Source organism: Papio anubis, chromosome 8 (genome assembly GCF_008728515.1).
Source record: "Papio anubis isolate 15944 chromosome 8, Panubis1.0, whole genome shotgun sequence".
NCBI lineage: Eukaryota > Metazoa > Chordata > Mammalia > Primates > Cercopithecidae > Papio > Papio anubis.
In genome coordinates, this window is record NC_044983.1 from 135,665,494 (window position 1) to 135,688,971 (window position 23,478).

At 48.6% G+C, this 23,478-nt stretch overlaps 1 protein-coding gene across 1 annotated transcript; it reads left to right on the forward strand.

Annotated features, from left to right (window-relative positions):
* The first annotated feature begins 16,769 nt into the window (after positions 1-16,769).
* CHRAC1 (chromatin accessibility complex subunit 1) lies at positions 16,770-22,671 on the forward strand. Its single transcript, XM_003903197.5, has 3 exons — positions 16,770-17,118; positions 19,813-19,939; positions 20,565-22,671. The coding sequence occupies exons 1-3, from the start codon at positions 16,972-16,974 to the stop codon at positions 20,684-20,686; spliced, it is 396 nt and encodes a 131-aa protein (XP_003903246.1). The 5' UTR covers positions 16,770-16,971; the 3' UTR covers positions 20,687-22,671.
* Positions 22,672-23,478: the final 807 nt, after the last annotated feature.

Consider the following 23,478-nt stretch of genomic DNA (forward strand, 5'->3'; position numbering starts at 1 on the left):
TGCCCAGGCTGGAGTGCAATGGCGCGATCTCGGCTCACTGCAACCTCTGCCTCCCGGTTCAAGCAATTCTCCTGCCCTCAGCCTCCCAAGTAGCTGGGATTACAGGCATGCACCACCACACCCAGCTGATTTTGTATTTTTAGTAGAGATGGGTTTTCTCCATGTTGGTCAGGCTGGTCTCAAACTCCCAACCTCAGGTGATCCCGCCGCCTCGACCTCCCAAAGTGCTGGGATTACGGGCGTGAACCACCGCGCCCGGCCTAAATTTTCTGTTTTACAAGTCCTTGTAAATGGCATCTGCACAAGCCATTCTCTGACCCTGGGGCTTTCCCTCCGGCCCCAGCCCCCTGCCCCACTGCCAACCAAACGCTGCCAGTTCACACTGTGATGTCTTCAGAGTCCCTGCGGCTTCATCACAGATTGTGACTCCACGTGCATTTCTGTCATAACTCGAATTACACCCCTCACCCCTGTCCTCCACCCCTGGCTTCATAAGAGCAGGGACAGGGCCTTTTCTTTTTTCTTTTTTTTTTTTTGAGATGGAGTCTTGCTCTGTCGCCCAGGCTGGGTGCAGTGGTGCAACCTTGTCTCACTGCAACTTCTGCCTCCCAGGTTCAGGCAATTCTCCTACCTCAGCCTCTTGAGTAGCTGGGACTATAGGCACCCGCCACCACACCTGGCTAAGTTTTTGTATTTTTAGTAGAGATAGGGTTTCACCATGTTAGCCAGGATGGTCTTGATCTCCTGACCTCGTGATCCGCCCTCCTCGGCCTCCCAAAGTGCTGGGATGACAGGCATGAGCCACCGCGCCAGCCAACAGGGTGTTTTCTTTTAAATCAACTTCATTATGACATAATTTCATAGAGTAAAAGGCATCCCTTTTAAGTGTACAATGTAATTAGTTTTGACAAGTGTATACACCCTTATAACCACTTTCACAATCAAAATACAGACATTTCCACCATGCCCCTTGGCAGTCAGCCCCCATCCCCACCCTGGCAGGCAACCAAGGATCTGTTTCCCGTCACTGTGAATGTGCTCAGCCGGATCTAGAATTTCATGTAACGTGGTCCTGCAGGCAGTGCTCCTCTGTGTCTGGCTTCCCTTGGCACCGTGCTTCTGAGTCGTCCAGGCAGCTGTGTGTGCCAGTTGCTTCTCCCGCTGTTGGTGTTCCGTGCAGGGATGTGCCATGGTTTGTGAACAGTCTCTCTGCTCACGGGTGTTTGAGTTGTTTCCAGTCACAGTTATTATGAATAAAGCTGAAATGAACATTCAGGGACAATCCTGTGTGGACGTACCTGTTTGTTTCTTTGGGTAAATAACAGAAGTAAAATTGCTGGCTCCCATGGTAAGAGGATGGTTAGCTTTTTAAGAACTGCAACCTATTTTCCAAAGTGTCTGGAATAGATCACATTGCCACCAGCAGTGTGTGAAGGCAGCAGTTGCCACACCTCATTCTCTAACATGGGGTACCACTGGATCATGAGTCTTATAGAGCGCACATCCTGGCTCCTGGCCCAGTGCTGGCCACTGTGGGTGACCACTCTATTATTTTTTTTTTTGAGACGGAGTCTCATTCTTGTTGCCTAGGCTGGAGTGCAATGGCGCCATCTTGGCTCACTGCAACCTCCACCTCCCAGGTTCAAGTGATTCTCCTGTCTCAGCCTCCCAAGTGGCTGGGACTACAGGCACACGCCACCATGTCTGGCTAATTTTTGTATTTTTAATAGAGACAGGGTTTCACCATGTTGATCAGGCTGGTCTCGAACTCCTGACCTCAGGTGATCCACCTGCCTCGGCCTCCCAAAGGTGTGAGCCACCACACCCAACCTTTTGTTTTTGTTTGTTTGTTTTTTTGCTTTTTTTTTAGAGATAGGGTCTTGCTCTATCCCCCAGGCTAGAGTTCAGGGGTGCAATCACAGCTCACTGCAGCCTCAAACTCCTGGCTCAAGTGATTCTCCCATCTTATCCTCCTAAGTAGCTGGGACTATAGGTGCCCAGCACCACATCTGGCTAATTTTAAAAACTTTTTAGAGTTGAGGTCTCACCATGTTCCCCAGGCTGGTCTTGCACTTCTGGGCTTAAGTGATCCTCCTGCCTCAGACTCCCACAGTGTTGGGATTATAGGTATGTGCTACCATGTTCTGCCAGCTTTTGTTATTTTAAATATACCACTGGGCGTGGTAGCGCACACCTGTAATCCCACCACTTTGGGAGGCTGAGGTGGCAAGATTGCTTAAGCTCAGGAGGAGTCTCATACCAGTCTGGGCAACATAATGAAACCGTCTCTACAAAAACTACAAAAATTAGCTGGGTGTGATGGCGAACTCCTGTAGTCGTGGCCACTCAAGAGGCTGAGGTGAGAGGATTGCTTGAGCCTGGGAGGTCAAGGCCGCAGTAAGCCAAGATTGTGCCACTGCACTCCAGCCTGGGCGACAGAGCGAGATACTGTCTCAAAAAAAAAAAAAAAAAAAAAAAATTACTCAAAGAATACATGGCCAGGGTATAGAAATTCAAATATTAATGAAAAAAATTTTTAATTACCCCTTAATCTGTCGGTCTAGAAACCCATTTTCCAGGCTCCATACCGGGCACCAGGACACAAAGATGAATAAAACACATTCCCGGCTGGGTGCAGTGGCTCACGCCTGTAATCCCAGCACTTTGGGAGGCCAAGGCAGGCAGATCATTTGAGGTCAGGAGTTCGAGACCAGCCTGGCCAACATGGTGAAACCCTGTCTCTACTAAAAATACAAAATTTAGCTGGGTATAGTGGTGGGTGCCTATAATCCCAGCTACTCAGGAGGCTGAGACAGGAGAATCGCTTGAACCCAGGAGGCGGAGGTTGCAGTGAGCCGAGATCGTACCACTGCACTCCAGCCTGGGCAACAAAACAAGATTCTGTCTCAAAAAAACCCAAAAACACAAAAAAACCACATTCCCATCTCCAGGGGCTCTACAGGTTCCCGGGGCTCCAGCTGCACAGACAAGGCCCACGTAGGGGCAGGCATGGGGTGGGCTGCAGGAGGGGTGCACAGGAAGAGGTGGCCTGAGCGGGCAGTTAGCAAACTCTTTGGGAGGAGGAGAGGCATGAAGAAAGGGTGTTCAAAGTCCTAGCGTGGAGCACAGAGGAGCTGGAAGTGGGCTGTGTCTGGTGGATGGGGGTTTCCAGACCCCAAGGCTAATGAGAGTGCCAGTATTTAGCAACTGATGACTGCACATGCCCATTGGGTCCCACTGCCCACACAAAGTCAGGGGTCTCACCGCAGCAGAAAAACATCCACCCAGGATCTGCAGTCATGGAGGAGGCGCGGCTCCCGGCTTCCTTTTGATTTTCACTTGATTTTCATGCTCAGATCAATGGTAAACAAAGCAAGTCTGGCCCCAAATGTGAAATAACCAGGTGGGTCTGGGTCCTTGGACCTCCCCTTCTCCGGCTACTCTCCTCGCTCAGTCACCCTACCAGTCTCATGACCCTACAGGCCACCTATCTGGGGATGCTCACATTTCTATCCCAGCCTGCATGTCCCCCCTGAGCCTTCACTGACCTTCCCACCTGGCTGTCTTATAGCCATCTTGGACTTCTGTGCCCTCATATAACTCTGGATACCTCTGTCCCCAAACCTATTCCTTCTCGTCTTCCCCATTCCAGAAATAGGCACCACCATTTGCTCTAACTTCAAACTAAGGAGTCATTCTTTTTTTGAGATGGAGTTTTGCTCTTGTCACCCAGGCTGAAGTGCAATGGTGTGATCTCAGCTCACTGTAACCTCTGCCTCCTGGGTTCAAGCGATTCTCCTGCCTCAGCCTCCCCAGTAGCTGGGATTACAGGTGCATGCCACCACACCTGGCTAATTTTTTTTGTGTGTGAGTGTATATATATATATATATATATATTTTTTTTTTTTTAAATAGAGAAAGGGCTTCACCATGTTGGCCAGGCTGGTCTCGAACTCCTGGCCTCTCTGCCTGCCTCAGCCTCCCACAGTGCTGAGGTTACAGGTGTGAGCCACCACGCCTGGCATGAGGAGTCATTCTTGATTCCTTTTTTCACTCCTAACCCATCCAATCCATCACTAAATCCTATTGATTTCACCATCCAAACACTTCCCAAATTGTACAGGCTTCTCTGCATCCAGTGCCACCTCTCCATTCAGAAGCATTATCAATTTCTCCCTGAACTGCCTCCTACCTGGTCTCCTGTTTCTATGCTTACTACACCCTAAGTTAAAATAATATATCAGCCAACAGTGTTTTCTGTAGAAATAGAAACATCCATCCTAAAATTCAAGGGACCCCAAACAACCAAAACTATCTTGAAAAAGAACAAAGCTGGAGGAATCACGCTTCCTGATTTCAAAACTTACTATAGACCATGCACGGTGGCTCACGAGGTGTGTGGATCTTTTGAGGCCAGGATGTCAAGACCAGCCTGGTCAACATGGCAAAACCCCATCTCTATTAAAAATATAAAAATTAGCTGGGCGTGGTGGCACATGCCTGTAGTCCCAGCTACTCGGGAGGCTAAGGCACAAGAATCACTTGAACCTGGGAGGCGGAGGTTGCAGTGAGTTGAGATCATGTCACTGTACTCCAGCCTGGGCTACTGAGTGAGACTCACTGTCTCCAGAAAAAAAAAAAAGAAACAAAAAAAAAAGAAACAAAAACAAAACACCTGATTTGGGAGAAGTTCAGACGCTGAAGGAATTGTCGGATACCAATCCGTTTTTACCAGCAGAAAGCTGGGGAATATATGGGAGTGGATTCTAATGGGTCAGTCCAGAGCCTCTAGTTACCAACATAGCTGACTTGCAAGAGAGTCTAAATCCAGTGTGTTAGCTTCGACAGCTGGGATGGCTCCAACTGTTTGCTTAGCTAAGCTAGTGGAATGACATCTGGACTTGAGTGTCCTGCGCCGGTGGCTTTCCTTGAGTTTTAGAGATAATAGCGACCACATTCGAGTATGCCGCTCCGGCCCGTTTGACAGATAACCCTGCAGGTCCAGTGGTGCTCAGGGTGTCTGTGACAGGTCATGCTCCTGTGAGTTCTGGTAGGACCCAGTATAACAGTCACAGCACAGGCTGGGTGAGGTGGCTCCCTCCTGTAATCCCAGCACTTTGGGGAAGTCAAGGTGGGGTGGATCACCTGAGGTCAGGGGTTCAAGACCAGCCTGGCCAACATGGTGAAATTTAAATGTCTTTAAAGTCTTTACTAAAAAAATACAAAAAATTAGCTGCGTGTGGTGGTGGGTGCCTATAATCCCAGCTACTCAGGAGGCTGAGGCAGGAGAACTGCTGAACCCAAGAGGCGGAGGTTGCAGTGAGCTGAGATCACGCCATTGCACTCCAGCCTGGGCAACAAGAGCAAGACTCTGTCTCAAAAAAAAGTCACAACACAGACGCCAAGGGGTTTGGAGCAAAGATATACCCTCCTCTGCAAATGACTATTCTCCATTTAAGCATTACGCAGCTTCAGATTTGCTACCAGGTACTGGTAGAGAACAAATGCCAGACTCTGGGACCCCAAATGAGGGTGTGACCTGGGCCAGCTGTGATCTGAATCAGGTGGGATGTGGCCCATCGAGCCACACACCACACTGCATTGTCAAAGGGAAGATCAGCCTTGAGCAGCTCCCAGGAACACAGGTAAGTCACAGGAGCAGGGTGCTCCCACAGCACCCCTTCCACTCCATCACCTCCTTACCCACTCCCCACAGATATGGCTTCATGGGGATTCTCCGTGGGCAGAAGAATGAAGAAAGACACAGACCCAGTTAAAATATTGTTTTGTAAATACGCTGGCACCAGCCAGCAGTGGAACACTGTAGCATAGCAGCTTCATTTTAGAATGTGACTGAAAGGCAGAGGTGAAGGGAAAGTCCCCCAGTGGGCCACTTGCCTGGATGGAGACAAAGCCAGAAGGGTCGTGGCCGGGTGCAGTGGCTCATGCCTGTAATCCCAGCACTTTGGGAGGCCGAGGCGGGTGGACGACCTGAGGTCAAGAGTTCAAGACTAGCCTGACCAACATGGAGAAACCCCGTCTCTACTAAAAATACAAAATTAGCCGGCTGTGGTAGCTCATGCCTGTAATTCCAGCTATTCAGGAGGCTGAGGCAGGAGAATCACTTGAACTCGGGAGGCAGAGGTTGTGGTGAGCCAAGATCACACCATCACATTCCAGCCTGGGCAACAAGAACGAAACTCTGTCTCAAAAAAAAAAAAAAAAAAAGAAAAGAAAGCAAGCAAGCCAGAAGGGTTAGGTCTACTCCAGTCAGGGACAGTCACTAACACTTTGAAAGTTCAGGAACTTGGAAAGAACATGTTTGGAGACAGAAAGACAAGAAGGTCTGGGGGCGGGTGTGGATGAACCTCTCGAACTGGGGAGAGATGTGAGGAGATTTGTATTCCATGTGAATGCTCATCAAACGACACCTTCTACACAGGAAACCTGTAATCAGTAAGTGGCAGGACCTCCCGTTCATACATGTCCATCGGTCTCTTTTCCAGCAGCTCTAAGGTGCTGTGTTAGCGCTTATTCCGTCAAGCTTACGTATAATGTGGCCATGGCCACATCTGGAGCTGTGGGAGCCAAGTCTGGAACTGATGCAGTAAGGGCGTCTGCAAGGGCCTTAGATATTTCAGTCTTTCTGCTTTGTCATTCTTGGCATGCTGGTTTTAGGCTTCATGCTTATTGCCTCACGGTTCAAAAATGGCGGCTACTGCTCCAGACTTTGTGACTGCATTAGACAAGAACAAAGGGAAAGGGCAGTTTCCACATTTCTTCATCAGGCCTCAAAGCTTTGTGTTTTTTTGTTTGTTTGTTTGTTTTTTTGAGACGGTGTCTTGCTCTGTTGCCCAGGCTGGAATGCAGTGGTATGATCTCAGCTCACTGCAACCTCTACCTCCTGGGTTCAAGTAATTCTCCTTACAGGTATAGCCACTGCACCCAGACAGCTTTGTCTTTTTACTGAAGAAAAGATCTTTTTTTTTTGGGACGGAGTCTCTCTCTGTCACCCAGGCTGGAGTGCAGTGGCACGATCTTGGCTCACTGCAAGCTCCGCCTCCCGGGTTCACACCATTCTCCTGCCTCAGTCTCCTGAGTAGCTGGGACTACAGGTGCCCACCACCACACCCAGCTACTTTTTTTTTTTTTGTATTTTTAGTAAAGACGGGGTTTCACCGTGTTAGCCAGGATGGTGTCTATCTCCTGACCTCGTGATCCACCCACCTCAGCCTCCCAAAGTGGTGGGATTATAGGCATGAACCACCGTGCCCAGCCTGTATCCTCTGATTTTATAAGGATGTTGGATATCTAATCCCTACTGAAATAAATTGGGGTGCGGGGGGCAGTGAGGTTTAAGGCAAGGAATGCCAAAGTTGCCAACATATAAAGTTGGAAATTTTATTTATAAATTCAAATTGAAGACTGGAACAGCACTCACTGATCCCACATTGCCTCATGGCAAAATTGGGCTGCCCTCTTGGATGAGCCAGAGCCGTCAGGTTTGCTACAGACCCCTCCATTCTCTATCACTCACCTGTCAGCTCCACCCATTTCCATTACTGCTTGGACCCTGACTTAGGATACTGCTTAAGAGTTTTGTTTTGTTTTTAGAGACAGGGTCTCATTCTGTCTCCCAGGCTGGAGTGCAGTGGCACAATCATAGCTCACTGCAGCCTATAGTCACACGCCACCAGGCCTGGCTAGTTTTTAAGTTTTTTGTAGAGGAGGCTTCTCACTATGTTGCCCAGGTTCGTCTCAAACTCCTGGCTGCAAGTAGTCCTCAGACCTCATCCTCCCGAAGGCTTGGGATTACAGGTGTGAGCCACCACGCCTGGTCTGAGAGTGATCTTTTTTTTTTTTTTAGTAGAGACGGGGGTTTCACCGTGTTAGCCAGGATGGTCTCGATCTCCTGACCTCGTGATCCGCCCGTCTCAGCCTCCCAAAGTGCTGGGATTACAGGCTTGAGCCACCGCGCCTGGCCTGAGAGTGATCTTTTTGAGCATATGTTTCTCCCACTGGGTTAGCACAGTGTTTGGCACCTAAAGTGTAAACAGGATTTTTTAAAAAGGAAGTTGCCTATTCTAGTAAACTTGGCTAACATAGTGCATGAAAGGAGAGGGAGAGGCTTTGTGTAAAAAAGACCCACACGCAAATCCTACCTCTGCTACTGATTAATACTAGCTTCCTCAGCCTGATTGTTTCCTTATCTGTGAACTGAAGTCAACAGCATCTGCTCCACAGCATTACTAAGAAGCTCCGATAAGCTCGGGCGTGCAAAACCCCAGACAAAACACGGAAGTTCCCTCCTTCTCCAAGAAAGAAGAATAGCTTAAGTTGAAATGAACTTGGGTTGGAATTAGGAAGGAAGATTTTAAGAGCTGAGGCCACATCTTATTATGTTTGCACAGCTAGAAGTGCTTAATAAATATTTAATGATAATGATCATTTAGCTCAATAGAATATAATTATACAAATTGTGAAAATAAAATTATGCCAGGCTGTCATTACAGATAATGGCCTGAATACAGGGATAACAAGGGGCACACCAGAGCCCGTTGCTGTGATGGCTGCCAACAGGCAGGGAGCTCACAGAGCTGCTAAGGGCTCCATGCAGGGATTGTGGGGCCTGGAAGCTAGGGAAAGGGGTAGGAGCAAGCAATCTGGGCCAAGGGGAGAGGCTGGTGGGAGCCATACTGTCCAGAGCCTTGTGGTCCAGCACGGTGGACCCATCCCACGGGATGATGGAGTAGGAAGTCATTGGAGAGTTTTCAACAGGAGAATGGCAAGAGTTGATATATGATTTTAAAATGTTTTTATCATGGTAAAATATTTATAACATATACATTAACATTACTATTATATATTAACATATTATTATATTGTTAATATTAATTTTATTATTTTGTTATAATTTTATTATTTTGTTATTATTTTGAGATAGGGTCTTGCTGTCACCCACCCTGGGGTGCACTGGCACAATCACAGCTCACTGCAGCCTCTACATGTTGGACTCAAGCAATCCTCCCACCTCAGCCTCCAAACCTCTGCCTCCTGGGTTCAAACGATTCTCCTGCCTCAGCCTCCCAAATAGCTGGGATTACAGGCTTGTGCCACCACGCCCGGCTAATTCTTATATTTTTAGTAGAGAGGGGGTTTCACCATATTGGCCAGGCTGATCTCAAATTCCTGCTCTCATGATCTGCCCACTTCAGCCTCCCAAAGTGCTGGGATTATAGGTGTGAGCCACTGTGCCCCGCCTAAAGCAAAATTTTTAAAGGAAAGACTGAGGCTACATCTCTGCTATCTGCCAACTAGATACAGGGATTATGCAAATTTCCTCCAGGAATACAAATCAAGCGGAGGGAGTGACTGGGATTACAGAGGCACATCACCACGCTCCATGCTGGGCTTTTTCTGGTTTTTTGATAGTACTCATCCCAATGGGTGTGAGGCTGTATTTCACTGTAGTTTTGATTTTCATTTCCCTGATGACAGTGATATTGAACATTTTTTCATGTACTAATTGGCCATTTGTATATCTTCTTTGGAGAAATACCTATTCAAGTCCTTTGTCGATTTTTAAATCAGATTGTTTTTGTTGTTGAGTTTTCGAAGTTCTCTCTATATTCTAGATATTCATCATCCCTTATTGGAGGTATTATTTGCAAATATTTTCTCCTCTTCTGTGGGTTGCCCTTTTACTCTGTTGATAGTGTTGTTTTTTTTGAGATGGAGTCTTGCTCTGTTGCCCAGGCTGGAGCGCAGTGGGGCAATCTCAGCTCACTACAACCTCTGACTCTGGGGTTTAAACAATTCTCCTGCCTCAGCCTCCCAAGTAGCTGGGACTACAGGCACGTGCGCCATCACACCCGGCTAGTTTTTTTTTTTGAGAGGGAGTCTCGCTCTGTTGCCCAGGCTGGAGTTCAGTGGCACAATCTTGGCTCATTGCAACCTCCATCTTCTGGGTTCAAGTGATTATTCTGCCTCAGCCTCCCAAGTAGCTGAGATTACAGGCATGCACCATCACACCTGGCTAATTTTTGTATTTTTAGTAGAGACAGGGTTTCACCATGTAGGACAGGCTGGTCTTGAACTCCTGACCTCAGGTGGTCCACCTGCCTCGGCCTCCCAAAGTGCTAGGATTACAGGCGTGAGCCACTGCGCCCGGACTTTTTTTTTTTTTTTTTTTTGCGACAGAGTCTCACTCTGTCAGCCAGGCTGGAGTGCAGTGGCATGATCTTGGCTCACTGTAACCTCTGTCTCCTGGGCTCAAGCAATTCTCCTGCGTAGCCGGGATTACAGGTGTGTGCCACCATGCCTGGCTAATTTTTGTGCTTTTAGTAGAGATGGGATTTCACCATGTTAGCCAGGCTGCTCTCGAACTCCTGACCTCGGGTAATCTGCCCGGCTTGGCCTCTCAAAGTGCTGGGATTACAGGCGTGAGCCACTGTGCCCGGACATTTTTTTTTTTTTGGCGACAGAGTCTCACTCTGTCGGTCAGGCTGGAGAGCAGTGGCACGATCTCATCTCACTGCAACTTCTGTCTCCTGAGGTCAAGCAATTCTCCTGCTTCAGTCTCAAGTAGCTGGGATCACAGGTGTGTGCCACCACGCCTGGCTAATTTTTGTCTTTTTAGTAGAGATGGGATGTTACCCATGTTGGCCAAGCTAGTCTCCAACTCCTGACCTCAGGTAATCCACCCACCTTGGCCTCTCAAAGTGTTGGGATTACAGGCGTGAGCCACCACATTGGGCCTGGCTAATTTTTGTATTTTTAGTAGAGAAGGGGTTTGACCATGTTGCCCAGGTTGGTCTTGAACTCTTGACCTCTGGTGATCCACCCATCTTGGCCTCCCAAAGTGCTAGAATTACAGGCGTGAGCCACTGCGCCTGGCTGATAGTGTCTTTTTATGTACAGATTTTAAAATTTTTCATGAAATCCAATTTGTCTATTTTTTCTTTTGCTGCCTGCGCCTTTGGTTATCTAAGAAATAACTGCCAAACCATGTCATGAAGCTTTTCCTCTGTATTTTCTAAAAAATTTATAGTTTTATAACTTTCACTTCAGTCTTCAATACATTTTGTTTGCACATGGTATTAGATGAGGGTCCAACTTCATTCTTTTGCATATGGATATCCAGTTTTCCCAGCACATTTGTTGAAAATACTTTTTCCCATTGAATGGTCTTCGCATCCTTATTGAAAATAATTTGACCATATGTGCAAGGATTTGTTTCTGGGCTATCTATGCTATTCCATTGGTCTGTATGTTTGTATTTTTTATTTATTTTTTTTGAAGTGGAGTCTTGCTCTGTTGCCCAGGCTGGAGTGCAGTGGCGCGATCTTGGCTCACTGCAAGCTCCATCTCCCAGGTTCACACTATTCTCCTGCCTCAGCCTCCCGAGTAGCTGGGATTACAGGTACCCACCACCACGCCCGGCTAATTTTTTTGTATTTTTAGTAGAGACGGGGTTTCACCATGTTAGTCAGGATGGTGTCAATCTCCTGACCTTGTGATCTGCCTGTCTCGGCCTCCCAAAGTGCTGGGATTACAGGTGTGAGCCACCGTGCCCGGCCGTATGTTTGTCTTTATGCCAGTACCAAACTGTTTTGACTACTGTAGCTTTGTAGTAAGTTTTGTTTTGTTTTTTGAGACAGGGTCTTGCTCTGTCGCCCAGGCTGGAGTGCAGTGGCGTGATATCTCATTGCAACCTCTGCCTCCAGGCCCCATCAACCTCTAGGCTACGAAAGGTAAGGGTCTCTTCTGGCCATCACACAAACTGGTTCTTTCATCATGCTTGATCTGAGAATGCCTCAGCTTTTATTGAGCTTTTTTCTTTCTGAAATCTCTCCAATGCAATCAGAAGCAGCTGGCCCATCCCACAAGCTTTGTGGCCACCATTCCCACCATGGTGGCCACTTGTGGCAACTTTGCCTTCAATGGACACTCCATGCAGGCAATGACAGGTGATGGTTTCAGTAACTACTTTGCCAGGGCATGCTGTCAGTAAGGGCTTCTCTACATACCAGCGCAATCAATTCAGATAAACAGCCCCAGATCCTCATTTTTGTGGGTGTTTCCAAGGACCACTCCAGGCTCCAAGTATGAATGTTTCAACGCTCAACCAGGAAAGCAGAAACTTCTTAGCTATTTCTATTTTTATTTTTTTGAGAGTGAGTCTTCCTCTGTTGCCCAGGCTGGAGCGCAGTGGTGTGATCTCAGCTCACTACAACCTCCGCCTCCTGGGTTCAAGCGATTCTCCTGCCTCAGTCTCCCAAGTAGCTGGGATTACAGGCATGTACCACCATGCCCGGCTAACTTTTGTATTTTAGTAGAGACGGGGTTTCACCATGTTGGGCAGGCTGGTCTCAAACTCCTGACCTCAAGCGATCTGCCTGCCTCAGCCTCCCAAAGTGTTGGGATTACAGGCATGAGTCACTGCGCCTGGCCGAGAATTGTTTTCAAGGGTATTGTCAGCGCTGGAGGCGCATGACTGAGAAGGAGGTGTGTGACTGAGAAGGCAGAGGTGCTATAGAGCAAAAGGGAGGAGATGCTACCTAGAGATCAGGAAGCTGCGACTGCCCCTGGCCCGGAGCCCACACTCGCTCCAGGACTCCAGGGCTGCCACTGTTGAGCAGACACTTAAGAGTGAAGCTGCTCAAAGCACCACATGTGCAGGTGGTGATCCCTATAACCCCACTGCAGTCACTACCCTGCAGTCAGCAGGCAGATAAACAGGCTTCTTCCTCCCACCCCACAGCAATCTTTCACAGGAGCCTCCAATTTGCAGAACCTCCCCAGAAGCCAGCCAACAGGGCATTCTGGGAAGTGCAGAAAACTGCCTTGCACCACCCTGGGATGCCCATGAGAATGGTGCAGAGGCACTGTCGTGAAGACAAAGTGAGCCCCTAAAAAATGGAGCTAACAACAGGATGAGACTAACTCACTGAGCTTTTTCCAGAGCCGGGAAGTTCTCAAGGATAACAGTCTTGAATTCTGCCATTTAGGTTTAAAGCTTGTTTCCTTTTTTACATTTTTTTTTTCTTTTTGTAGAGACGAGGATCTTGTTATATTGCCCAGGCTGGTCTCAAACTCCTGGTTTCATGTATTTCTCCCACCTCAGTCTCCAAGTGTTGGGATTACAGCTGTGAACAACCACACTGGCTTTTTTTTTTTTTTCAAATGGTAAGCACTTCTTTTCCAGTCTGGATTGCCGCTTGGCTTCTCTCTCTACTTCTCAAATTATTAATAACTGCAAATATCACCTGCCCATTCTACAAGCTGAGCTTCTCATCCCTATTCTTTCTCCCCTCCCTCCCTCCCTCCTTCCTTCCTCTTCCGTGCTCTTTCCTAATGTTAACCCATCCTGTTCTCACACATACTCAAAAGAGAAAGACAAGCCATACAAAAAACAATAGCCAGCTAGGGAAACAAAACATCTACCAGCTTCAAAATATGTCATCACTATGGCTTGTTTCTTGTGTGGACCAAAGGACCCTCTTGTGTAGCTGCTCTTGTGTAGCAGTTCCCTGCCCGTCTTTTGTGAATGTCAAGGGCTTTCCCACTTACAGAGGCAAGGCTGGGAGGGAGAGGGAGTCTGCAGCTCCACCTCCTGCTTGTGCAAACTGCCAGGCATCGGCTCTGCATAAGGCACAGTGCAATTTCGTCATCACTCAAGAACCAGTGTGTGCTTTTAAAGTGGATCTGCTCCCTTCAAAACCTTTTTTTTTTTTTTTTTTTTTTTTTTTGAGAGGAAGTCTTACTGTTGCCCAGGCTGGAATGCAGTGGTGTAATCTCGGCTCACTGCACCCTCCACCTGAATTCAAGTGATTCTTCTGCCTTAGCCTCCCGTGCAGCTGGGATTACAGGTGCTCACCACCATGCCCAGCTAATTTTCGTATTTTTAGTAGAGACGAGGTTTTGCCATGGTGACCAGGCTGGTCTGGAACTCCTGACCTCAGCAATCCATCTGCCTCGGCCTCTCAAAGTGCTGTGATTACAGGTGTGAGCCACTGTGGCTGGCCTGAAACTTTTTTTTTTGAGATGGAATCTCGCTTTGTTGCCCAGGCTGGAGTGCAGTGGCGCTGTATCTGCTCACTACAACCTCTGCCTTCCGGGTTCAAGCGATTCTCCTGCCTCAGTCTCCTGAGTAGCTGGGACTACAGGCACGCACCACCATGCCCGGCTAATTTTTGTATTTTTAGTAGAGATGGGGTTTCACTACGTTGGCCAGGCTGGTCTCGAACTCCTGACCTCATGATCTGCCCACTTTGGTCTCTCCAAAACTTTTTTTTGAGACAGGGTCTTGCTCTGTTGCTTAGGCTGGATTGCAGTGGCACAATCACCACTCATTGCAGCCTTGACCTGCTGGGCTCAAGCCATTCTCCTGCCTCAGCCTCTAGAGTAGCTGGGAACACAGGTGCATGCCATGATGCCCTATTAATTTAATTTTTTTTTTTGCCGGGCACAGTGGCTCACGGCTGTAACCCTAGCACTTTGGAAGGTTGAGGTGGGAGGATTACCTGAGGTCAGGAGTTCAAGACCAGCCTGACCAACATGGCAAAACCCTGTCTCTACTAAAAATACAAAATTAGCCTCGCATGGTGGCACATGCCTGTAATCCCAGCTACTCGGCAGGCTGGGCCAGGATAATCGCTTGAACCTGGGAGCCAGAGGTTGCAGTGAGCCGAGAGTGCGCATTGCACTCCAGCCTGGGCAACAAGAGCGAAATAAATACATAAATAAAAATAATTTTTTTTTTTTGTTTTTGAGACGAAATTTCTCTGGTTGTCCAGGCTGGAGTGCAAGTGGTGCTGGTCTGGAACTCTTGACCTCAGGTGATCCACCCATCTCGGCCTCCCAAAGTGCTGGGATTACAGGCGTGAGCCACAGCACCCAGCCGGAGATATTATTTATTTTTCAGTCTCCCTCAGACCTGAAGGTCAGCTCTAAGAGGGCAGGGACCACGCAGCCCTGCTCACTGGCTGTACCCTTGTGCTTAGCAATGCCTGACATGTATTTCTGTGCTCAATTATGTGCGCCAGGACCTGATGTCACAGTGGTGAAGATGACACTACACTTAACACCCTCCAATTCAAACCTTTGCCAAAATGTGCTCCCTATCTCCGTAAATAGCTCTTTACCAAGGCCTTTCTGATATCTCAGTAAGCTGTGCTGATATTCCACATCAGCTCCCTCTTGAAATCAGACCCCAAACCCTACCACTTCCCATGATCCTGCTAAAAGTTAAGTTGGTGGCCGGAGGCGGTGGCTTACGCCTGTAATCCTAGCACTTTGGGAGGCCGAGGCGGGCGGATCACGAGGTCAGGAGATCGAGACCATCCTGGCCAACATGGTAAAACCCCGTCTCTACTAAAAATAGAAAAAAATAGCTGGGTGGCACGTGCCTGTAATCCCAGCTACTCAGGAGGCTGAGGCAGGAGAATTGCTTGAACCAGGGAGTCGGAGGTTGCAATGACACGAGATCGCACCACTGCACTCCAGCCTGGCGACAGAGCGAGTCTCCGTCACACAAAACAAACAAACAAACAAACAAACAAACAAAAAACCAGTTAAGTTGGACCCCTTACTCTTCCAAGGGCCTCCCCACTCATTCAGAGCGAATTCTGCAGTCTCCACGGCCCTCCCTGGTCTGGCCCCTGACCATCTCCTGCCTCTCTCCTCCCAGCTGCTGTCCCCTTGGTACCGCCGGCCTCCTGAGGGCCAAGTTCCTGGGTTCTCGTAATCATCTTCTACCTGGTCTCTGTGACTCCGCCCTTAAGCGCACCCACCCCCTCCCAGCCCGCAGCCGCAGGGATCCTTTAAAAACTGCCCGGGCCGGGCGCGGTGGCTCAAGCCTGTAATCCCAGCACTTTGGGAGGCTGAGACGGGCGGATCATGAGGTCAGGAGATCGAGACCATCCTGGCTAACCCAGTGAAACCCCGTCTCTACTAAAAAATACAAAAAATTAGCCGGGCGTGGTGGCGGGCGCCTGTAGTCCCAGCTACTCGGGAGGCTGAGGCAGGAGAATGGCGTGAACCCGGGCGGCGGAGCTTGCACAGAGCTGAGATCCGGCCACTGCACTCCTGCCTGGGCGACGCAGCGAGACTCCGTCTCAAAAAAAAAAAAAAAAACTGCCCGGGACTCCTTTGCTCAAACCCTACCATTTTACTCCCATTTTTAGATAAAAACCACAGGACCTAGCCCCGGGCTGCCTGTCAGACCTCAGTGAGCACGCCAGGCTCTGCACACCGTCTCTCGGAGCAGCCCCGAAGAGGCTGTTCCCACCAGGCTCCAGGACCTCCTCCGGGCAGCTCCCCGCCCTTCACCCCCAATGAAGGCGCCTCTCCCCATCACCCCGCAGCGCAGAGCGGTGCAGCATGCCCGGCCCCGCCGCATGGCCCGTGCTGGTCTCTGCTCTTCCACCGGCCGCGTGGCTACCGGCGCAGGACGCATCCGCTGCCGCTTGGTCGCCCCCCCAGAACTTTGTGCTTCAGGAAAGCGTCACTTTTGCCCACGGCGGCAAGCCCGGTCCTAGCACAGCGCAGGCCCTTAACACAGCACCGAGCGACGAGGCCCGGACTCAGAGGGTTTTGCTTGCCCATTCGCAGAGCCCTCACCCGGATCAAAATCGTAGTCCGCGATCGCAGCCCGGAGACTCCCGAGAACTGCGCGCCCCCGCAGCGCCCCGGCCCCGCCCCTCACTAGACTCTGGACTCCACGCCAGGTCACACACTCGGTGGGGGGGGGGAGGAGCCGAAGGGCGGCGCATGCGCAGATGGGGCGCGCGAGGCATCACGGAGCTCGTAGTCTCCCGGACGGGCCGCTCCAGGCCTCGCGGCGGCGCCTCCCCACACTACAACTCCCACGGGGCAGCGGGCGCGGCTCCCCGCATCCACCGGCTGGCCGGCAAGGCAGCCACTTAGCGGTCGGGCCCGCCGGCTGCCGCCCGCGCGAGGGGCGGGAAGATGGCGGACGTGGTCGTGGGCAAAGACAAGTGCGGGGAGCAGCGGCTCATCTCGCTGCCTCTATCCCGCATCCGGGTCATCATGAAGAGCTCCCCCGAGGTGTCCAGCATCAACCAGGAGGCGTTGGTGCTCACAGCCAAGGCCACGGTGAGGGGGTAGGGCGGGGGTGTGGGCCGCCCTTACCCGTCGCGCCCCGCCCCGCCGGGCTCTGGGCACTGCCCATTCCCCTTGGGCCCGCGCGCCGCCGGCTGCCCTTGCCGGGCTCGCGCGCGCCCCGCTGTCCCCGTCCCACGCCGGCGCGCGCCACGGTGCCCCCGCGCCCCTACACTTTCTCGCGCGTCTTCGCCCCGCCCACCCCGCGCCGCTCCCTCCGGTTCCCGAGTTTTTTCGCCCCGCCTACCGCGCGCCTCTCCCGCCCTTTCTCTCCTTCCTTCGCTCTGCCCGCCCCTCCCTTCCTTGTGCACCTTCGCCCCTCCCACCCCACTGTCCTCCCGCCATTTCTCGCGCGCTTCCGTCCGGCAAACCTGTAAACTCCCGCGTTCCTCTGCGCGCCTTTCGTCCCGCCTACCTGTGCGCTCCCGTCCTCTCTCGCGTGCGGCGCGCAGTTTCCGGCTCTATCCGTGGGCGTCGGTGTCGAGTGGCGCTTTTCTCGTTAGGTTTTTTTGGGGGCTTTTTCGCCCGAGATTCCCACTCCCGGCGTTCCTTTTCTCGTCACTGGTCTGCTTCGTGCTTTGGGGACCCTGACTCCTCCAATGTCCCGTGGGAGGTGCAGCCGGGCGCTTCACCCGCCACTCGAGGCTTTTTTCCCCGTAGGTGCGGTGCCAGCTCCAGCGGTCCGAGGCTTTCGAGCCCACCCGCCCGCCACACCTGGCCCCTCGTCTTAAGAGGCAGCACATACCCCAACTAGAATTTAAGGAAGTCCAGGGAACTTAGTTTTACAGCCTGTTTAGCATCCTCTTGGGTGCAAAATAGTTAATTTTGTCTTTTTTAAAGAAATTGCGTCTTGATAGTGTTAGGCCAGATGTTTTCCTGTTCTGAAACTGGGCCATGTTTCAGCTACACAGTTAAATGCTTTGGCTTGCCTTGGATTCCATTTTCCAGTCCCTACTTGTAGTTAAGTATATGATGTTCCGACAGTATTGGACTAGAACTAAGGGAAGTGGGAAATTACAGGTTTCTTGCCCGCTTTATATCAGAGCCATGTTTTCCTAGAGCCCAGGGAAATAATTGCATATTCAGCAATTATTGCACCTACGCCACAAACAGCCAGAGGGAAAGTGACCCTGGGGTCATCTGGGGGCATTTGTGTTTTCCTGTACAGTTTCATTCTATTGGTATTAAGGAATGAGGATTTATGCAGGCACTCTGATCCCTTATTTTCTGAGATGGAGTTGCCCAGGCTGGAGTGCAGTGGCGTGATCTCGGCTCACTGCAACCTCTGCCTCCCGGGTTCAAGTGATTCTCCTGCCTCAGCCTCCTGAGTAGCTGGGATTACAGGTGCTTGCCATCACACTTGGCTAATTTTTGTACTTTTTGGTAGAGACAGGGTTTCACCATGTTGCCCAAGTTGGTCTTGAACTCCTGACCTCTCGTGATCCGTCTGCCTCAGCCTCCCAAACTGCTGGGATTACAGGCCACCATGCCTGCCTTTCTCATCCCTTATTAACTGAACTAGATGCATTAAAGTCAAAACCTTGAGAAAGGCTCAGTTCAGCCTCTGTAAAAATGAAGACTTGGCCCTGCTATAAGAACTGGGGTGCAGGAGGGAGAAGATGATCAGTTCCGGTTGTTGCATTAGGTTTGAGGATTGTACATTAGTTTCTAGAATAGAAAAGTTTCGGCAAAACGTGAGTTGTGGTCACTATAGTTGTAGGTGAACCACCTTAGAAACAGTGTATGCAAATAGAAGACAAAAATGTATTACTGAGCCAAATAGAATTTTTGAATGGCTTTTTGCTTCTTTCTTTTTTTTTTTGAGACAGTCTCGCTCTGTCTCCCAGGCTGGAGTGCAGTGGCGCGATCTCGGCTCACTGCAAGCTCCGCCTCCCGGGTTCATGCCATTCTCCTGCCTCAGCCTACCCAGTAGGTGGGACTACGGGCGTCCGCCACCACGCCCGGCTAATTTTGATTTCGTGTTTTTAGTAGAGACGGGGTTTCACTGGGTTAACCAGGATGGTCTCGATTTCCTGACCTTGTGATCCACCCGCCTCGGCCTCCCAAAGTGCTGGGATTACAGGTGTGAGCCAGCACTGCTGGCCGCTTCTTTTTTTACTCTAGAGGTTGGCCATTAATTAATCTTTTTCATAAGTTAGACATCTAAAGCCTTTGGAAAATGCCTGCTTCTCTGCCAGTTTTGATACCGGCTTTGCTTTCTTTCTGACCTCATGTTTTTCTTTTCCCCAGTGATTGATTTCTTTCTTTCTTTTTTTTTTTTGAGACGGAGTCTCGCCCAGGCTAAAGTGCTGCAACCTCCAACCTCCACTTCCCAGGTTCAAGCGATTCTCCTGCCTCAGCCTCTCAGGTGGCTGGGATTACAGGCACCTGCCACCATGCCCAGCTAATTTTTGTATTTTTAATAGAGATGGGGTTTCACCATGTTGGCCAGTGGGATCTCAAACTCCTGACCTCAACTGATGCGCCTGCCTCAGCCTTCCAAAGTGTTGAGCCACCACACTCGGCCTCCGCAGTGATTTCTTGTAATTTAAGAAACCAAGATAATCTGAAGTCTTAATGTAATTTTAAGCCTGATAATAAGGTATCAGCAATGTAATTTTACAAAATTAAGCTCTGTGGTACATTTTCAAAGCACACCTTTTATTTTCCTTTTTCATTTTGTTTTAGGAGCTCTTTGTTCAATGCCTAGCCACCTATTCCTACAGACACGGCAGTGGAAAGGAAAAGAAAGTACTGACTTACAGTGATTTAGCAAATACTGCACAGGAATCAGAAACTTTTCAGTTTCTTGCAGGTACTTAAGTCTTTGAAACATTCTGGTTAAAAAATGATTAGTAATCAATAGCTCTTTCCCCACCCCTTGCCTCCCTTCTGCTTTCATGGAATTAGACTTTTTGCTACTCTTTCCAGGCCGCAAAGTGCTATGAGCTGTCACAGGAAGATACTTTTAGTCTTCTCTGTTTGAATGTGTGTGTTATGTGGTCCACCTAGAACAACAGTGAAGCCAACAGCATTCAGAAGATGTTGGTTGGCCGCCTGTGCTGGGCAGTCCTTTACAGGGACCCTTCCTGCCACTGAAGGGAAAACTCAGGGTGGGTCCACATGCCCATAGTTAGAGCTTAAGTCTGCCCTGGGGCTAGCCTAGCCTATCTCAGGTAATCGGGCAGGGTTGCTTATAAAAGCAGCTCATAGAGACACCATGGTTTGTACTCAGTGGAATAATGGAAAGAGGCCTATAGCATTTGTTAGGAGACAATGCTAGTTTCTGTGATATTTTACCCAGAAATGTAGCCTGAATTTCATCTTGTTTTGGAACCTCTTGTAGAGGTCAAAGCAGGAACTAGTACATTTTGAAATGTGCATTGCTGTGTTCATAGTCTACCATAACCAATTGCTGATGTAAGCTTTATGTTTTTAAGATATATTACCAAAGAAGATATTAGCTAGTAAATACCTGAAAATGCTTAAAGAGGAAAAGAGGGAAGAAGATGAGGAGAATGACAATGATAATGAAAGTGACCATGATGAAGCTGAATCCTAAACCAAAAAAGTGCTTTAAAAACCAGCCTGGTGAGGACTGCCCTGGACCCGCTCCACTGTCTATAAGTAAACACAGCACTGCCCGCTTTTAGCGTCTTCACTTCCTCACAGACTTCCAGTGCGTGATATTCTTTCGAGGTATTCTTTCCAGGCCAAGATTGAGCGCCTCATGCACCTGCGCCACAAACAGCCAGAGGGAAAGTGACCCAGACAGCAGTCCCTCCTTGACAGGCCCACCCTGCAGCTCAGGCACCAAGAAAGCAGCCGATACTGGCAGCCATTGCAGCTCCAAACTGCAGAGGCAAGGCCAATTTTAACTTTTCAATTTACAGTCGATTTTGAAGAACTTCTATGTATCAGTTATGTAAATTCATGTATGTATATTTTGGAATCAGTTCTTATAAACAGCTCGATTCAGTTTTAGCTAAATATATAGTTTATAGGTCGTATGTTATATTTGAATTTTTGTCTTAAGTTGACTGTTCAGATATTTTTCTACTGTAAAGAAACATACTTTTCTGTTAAAGATCTGTACATGTTTTTACAGTAAAATGCTTTATGGAACTAGTTCTAGAGCCCTCTGTGGCTTTAAGGCCTTGCTTACTGCCTGCAGATTTTGAGAAACTTAAAAATAAGCATTCTAACACTTTATTCCCACAGAAAAATTCCAAGTCAAATTATCAAATCAAATACAAAAATAAGTCTTACCTCTTGTATAAGCATGTTGTACTAAAAAAAAGTTTTGAAACATTTTGTATATTGAAGATCTCTCTCTAATCTTACTGTTCTTTGCTTTAAATTCCTGGCACTTGTTTTTACTGTCTCTAAGAGAAAACCTATCATAAGCCCTTTTTTTTTTTTTTTTTTTAAACCCCACATAGGATAAATATTTGGTTCCTCTCATTTCATTATCTTTTTTTTTTTTTTTTTTTTAAGACAGATTCTCACTCTGTCGCCCAGGCTGGAGTGCAGTGGTGCTATCTCGGCTCACTGCAACTTCCACCTCCCAGGTTCAAGTGATTCTCCTGCCTTATCCTCCCGAGTAGCTGGGATTACAGGCGTGTGCCACCACGCCCAACCTATTTTTGTATATTTAGTAGAGATGGGGTTCACCATGTTGGCCAGGCTGGTCTCAAACTCCTGACTTCGGGAGTGATCTGCCCGCCTCAGCCTCCCAAAGTGCCGGGATTACAGGCGTGAGCCACCATGCCTGGCCTTCATTATCTCTTTTTTAAAAATAAAAAAGTTTATAATTTACATTCAGTAAAATCACCCTTTTTAGTGTCTAGTCTGTGAATTTTGACAAATGCATAGTTTTGTAACCAATCGATAGGACAGTTCTATCACCCAGGACATTCCCCTGTTCCCTGTACTTAGTCTCTTCTCCAGCACCCTGGCAACTACTGGTGTTTTCTGTCCCTCTTGTTCATTAGCATTTATTTTAAAATAAAATATTTTTAAAAATACTTTTTGGTGTAGAGTTCTGAGTTTTGGCAAATGCAGTCAAGTCACCACCACCACCACCACAATTAACAACTACATCACCCTCTAGAAAATTCCCTTGTGGCCAACTCCTTCCCCACCTTTTACTAAACTAGCAACTGTCAAGCTATTCTGTGTGCCTATAGCAGGTGTCAGCAACTTTTTTTCTGGAAAGGGCCATGCAGTAAATAGTTCAAGCTTTGTGGGCTTTTATAGTCTCTGTTGCTGCTGCTAAACTCAGCTGTTGTACGAAAACAGCCAGGTAATTAATATATGAAGGAATGCAGGCGGCTGTGTTTCAATCGAGCTTTATTTCTGCAAACTGAAACTTGAATTTTGTGTAATTTTCATGTGTCATGAAATACTATTTTCTCCAACCATTTAATAATGTAAATACTTGTTAGCTTATATGCCATTAAAAAATGGCTGGATTTGGCTTCCAGACCACAGTTTGCTGACCTGTCTTTTCCAGAATGTCATATAAATGGAATCATTCAGTATGTAGCATTTGAGTCTGCAGTTTTGCTGTTTAGCAGAATGCATTTGAGATTCGTCTGTGTTGTCACAGGTATCAGCAGTCCATTCCTTTATATTGCTGAGTAGGATTCCATTGTATGGATGTAACTGTTTATCCATTTTCCAGGTATATGGATAATTACCCATTTAGATGGTTTCTAGTTTTGGTGATTGTAATTTTTTTTTTTTTTTTTGACAGGGTCTCACTCTGTCACCCAGGCTGGAGTGCAGTGGCATGATCATGGCTTACTGCAACTTCCACCTCCCGGGTTCAAGTGATTCTTGTGTGTCAACCTCCTGAGTAGCTAGGATTACAGGCATGACATCACCACACTTAGCTCATTTTTTTGTGCTTTTAGTAGAGGTGGAGTTTCACCATGTTGGCCAGGGTGGTCTCTACTCCTGACATCAAATGATCCGTCCACCTCCGCCTCCCAGTGATGGGATTATAGGCATAAGCCACCACACCTGGCCTTGATGACTACAATTAATAAAGCCCTGTAAGTATTTGTGTACTGGTTTTTGTTTGTTTGTGTTTTCTGCGATGGAGTCTCACAAACTCTGCTGCCCAGGGTGGTGTGCAGTGGTGTGATCTTGGCTCACTGCAACCTCTCCCATCTGGGTTCAAGCCATCCTCCCACCTCAGCCTCCTGAGTAGCTGGGATTACAGGCGCTCACCACCACACCTGGCAAATTTTTGTATTTTTAGTAGAGATGGATTTTCGCCATGTTGGCCATGCTGGTCTCGAACTCCTGAGCTCAATCAAGTGACCTGCCCACCTCAGCCTCCCAAGG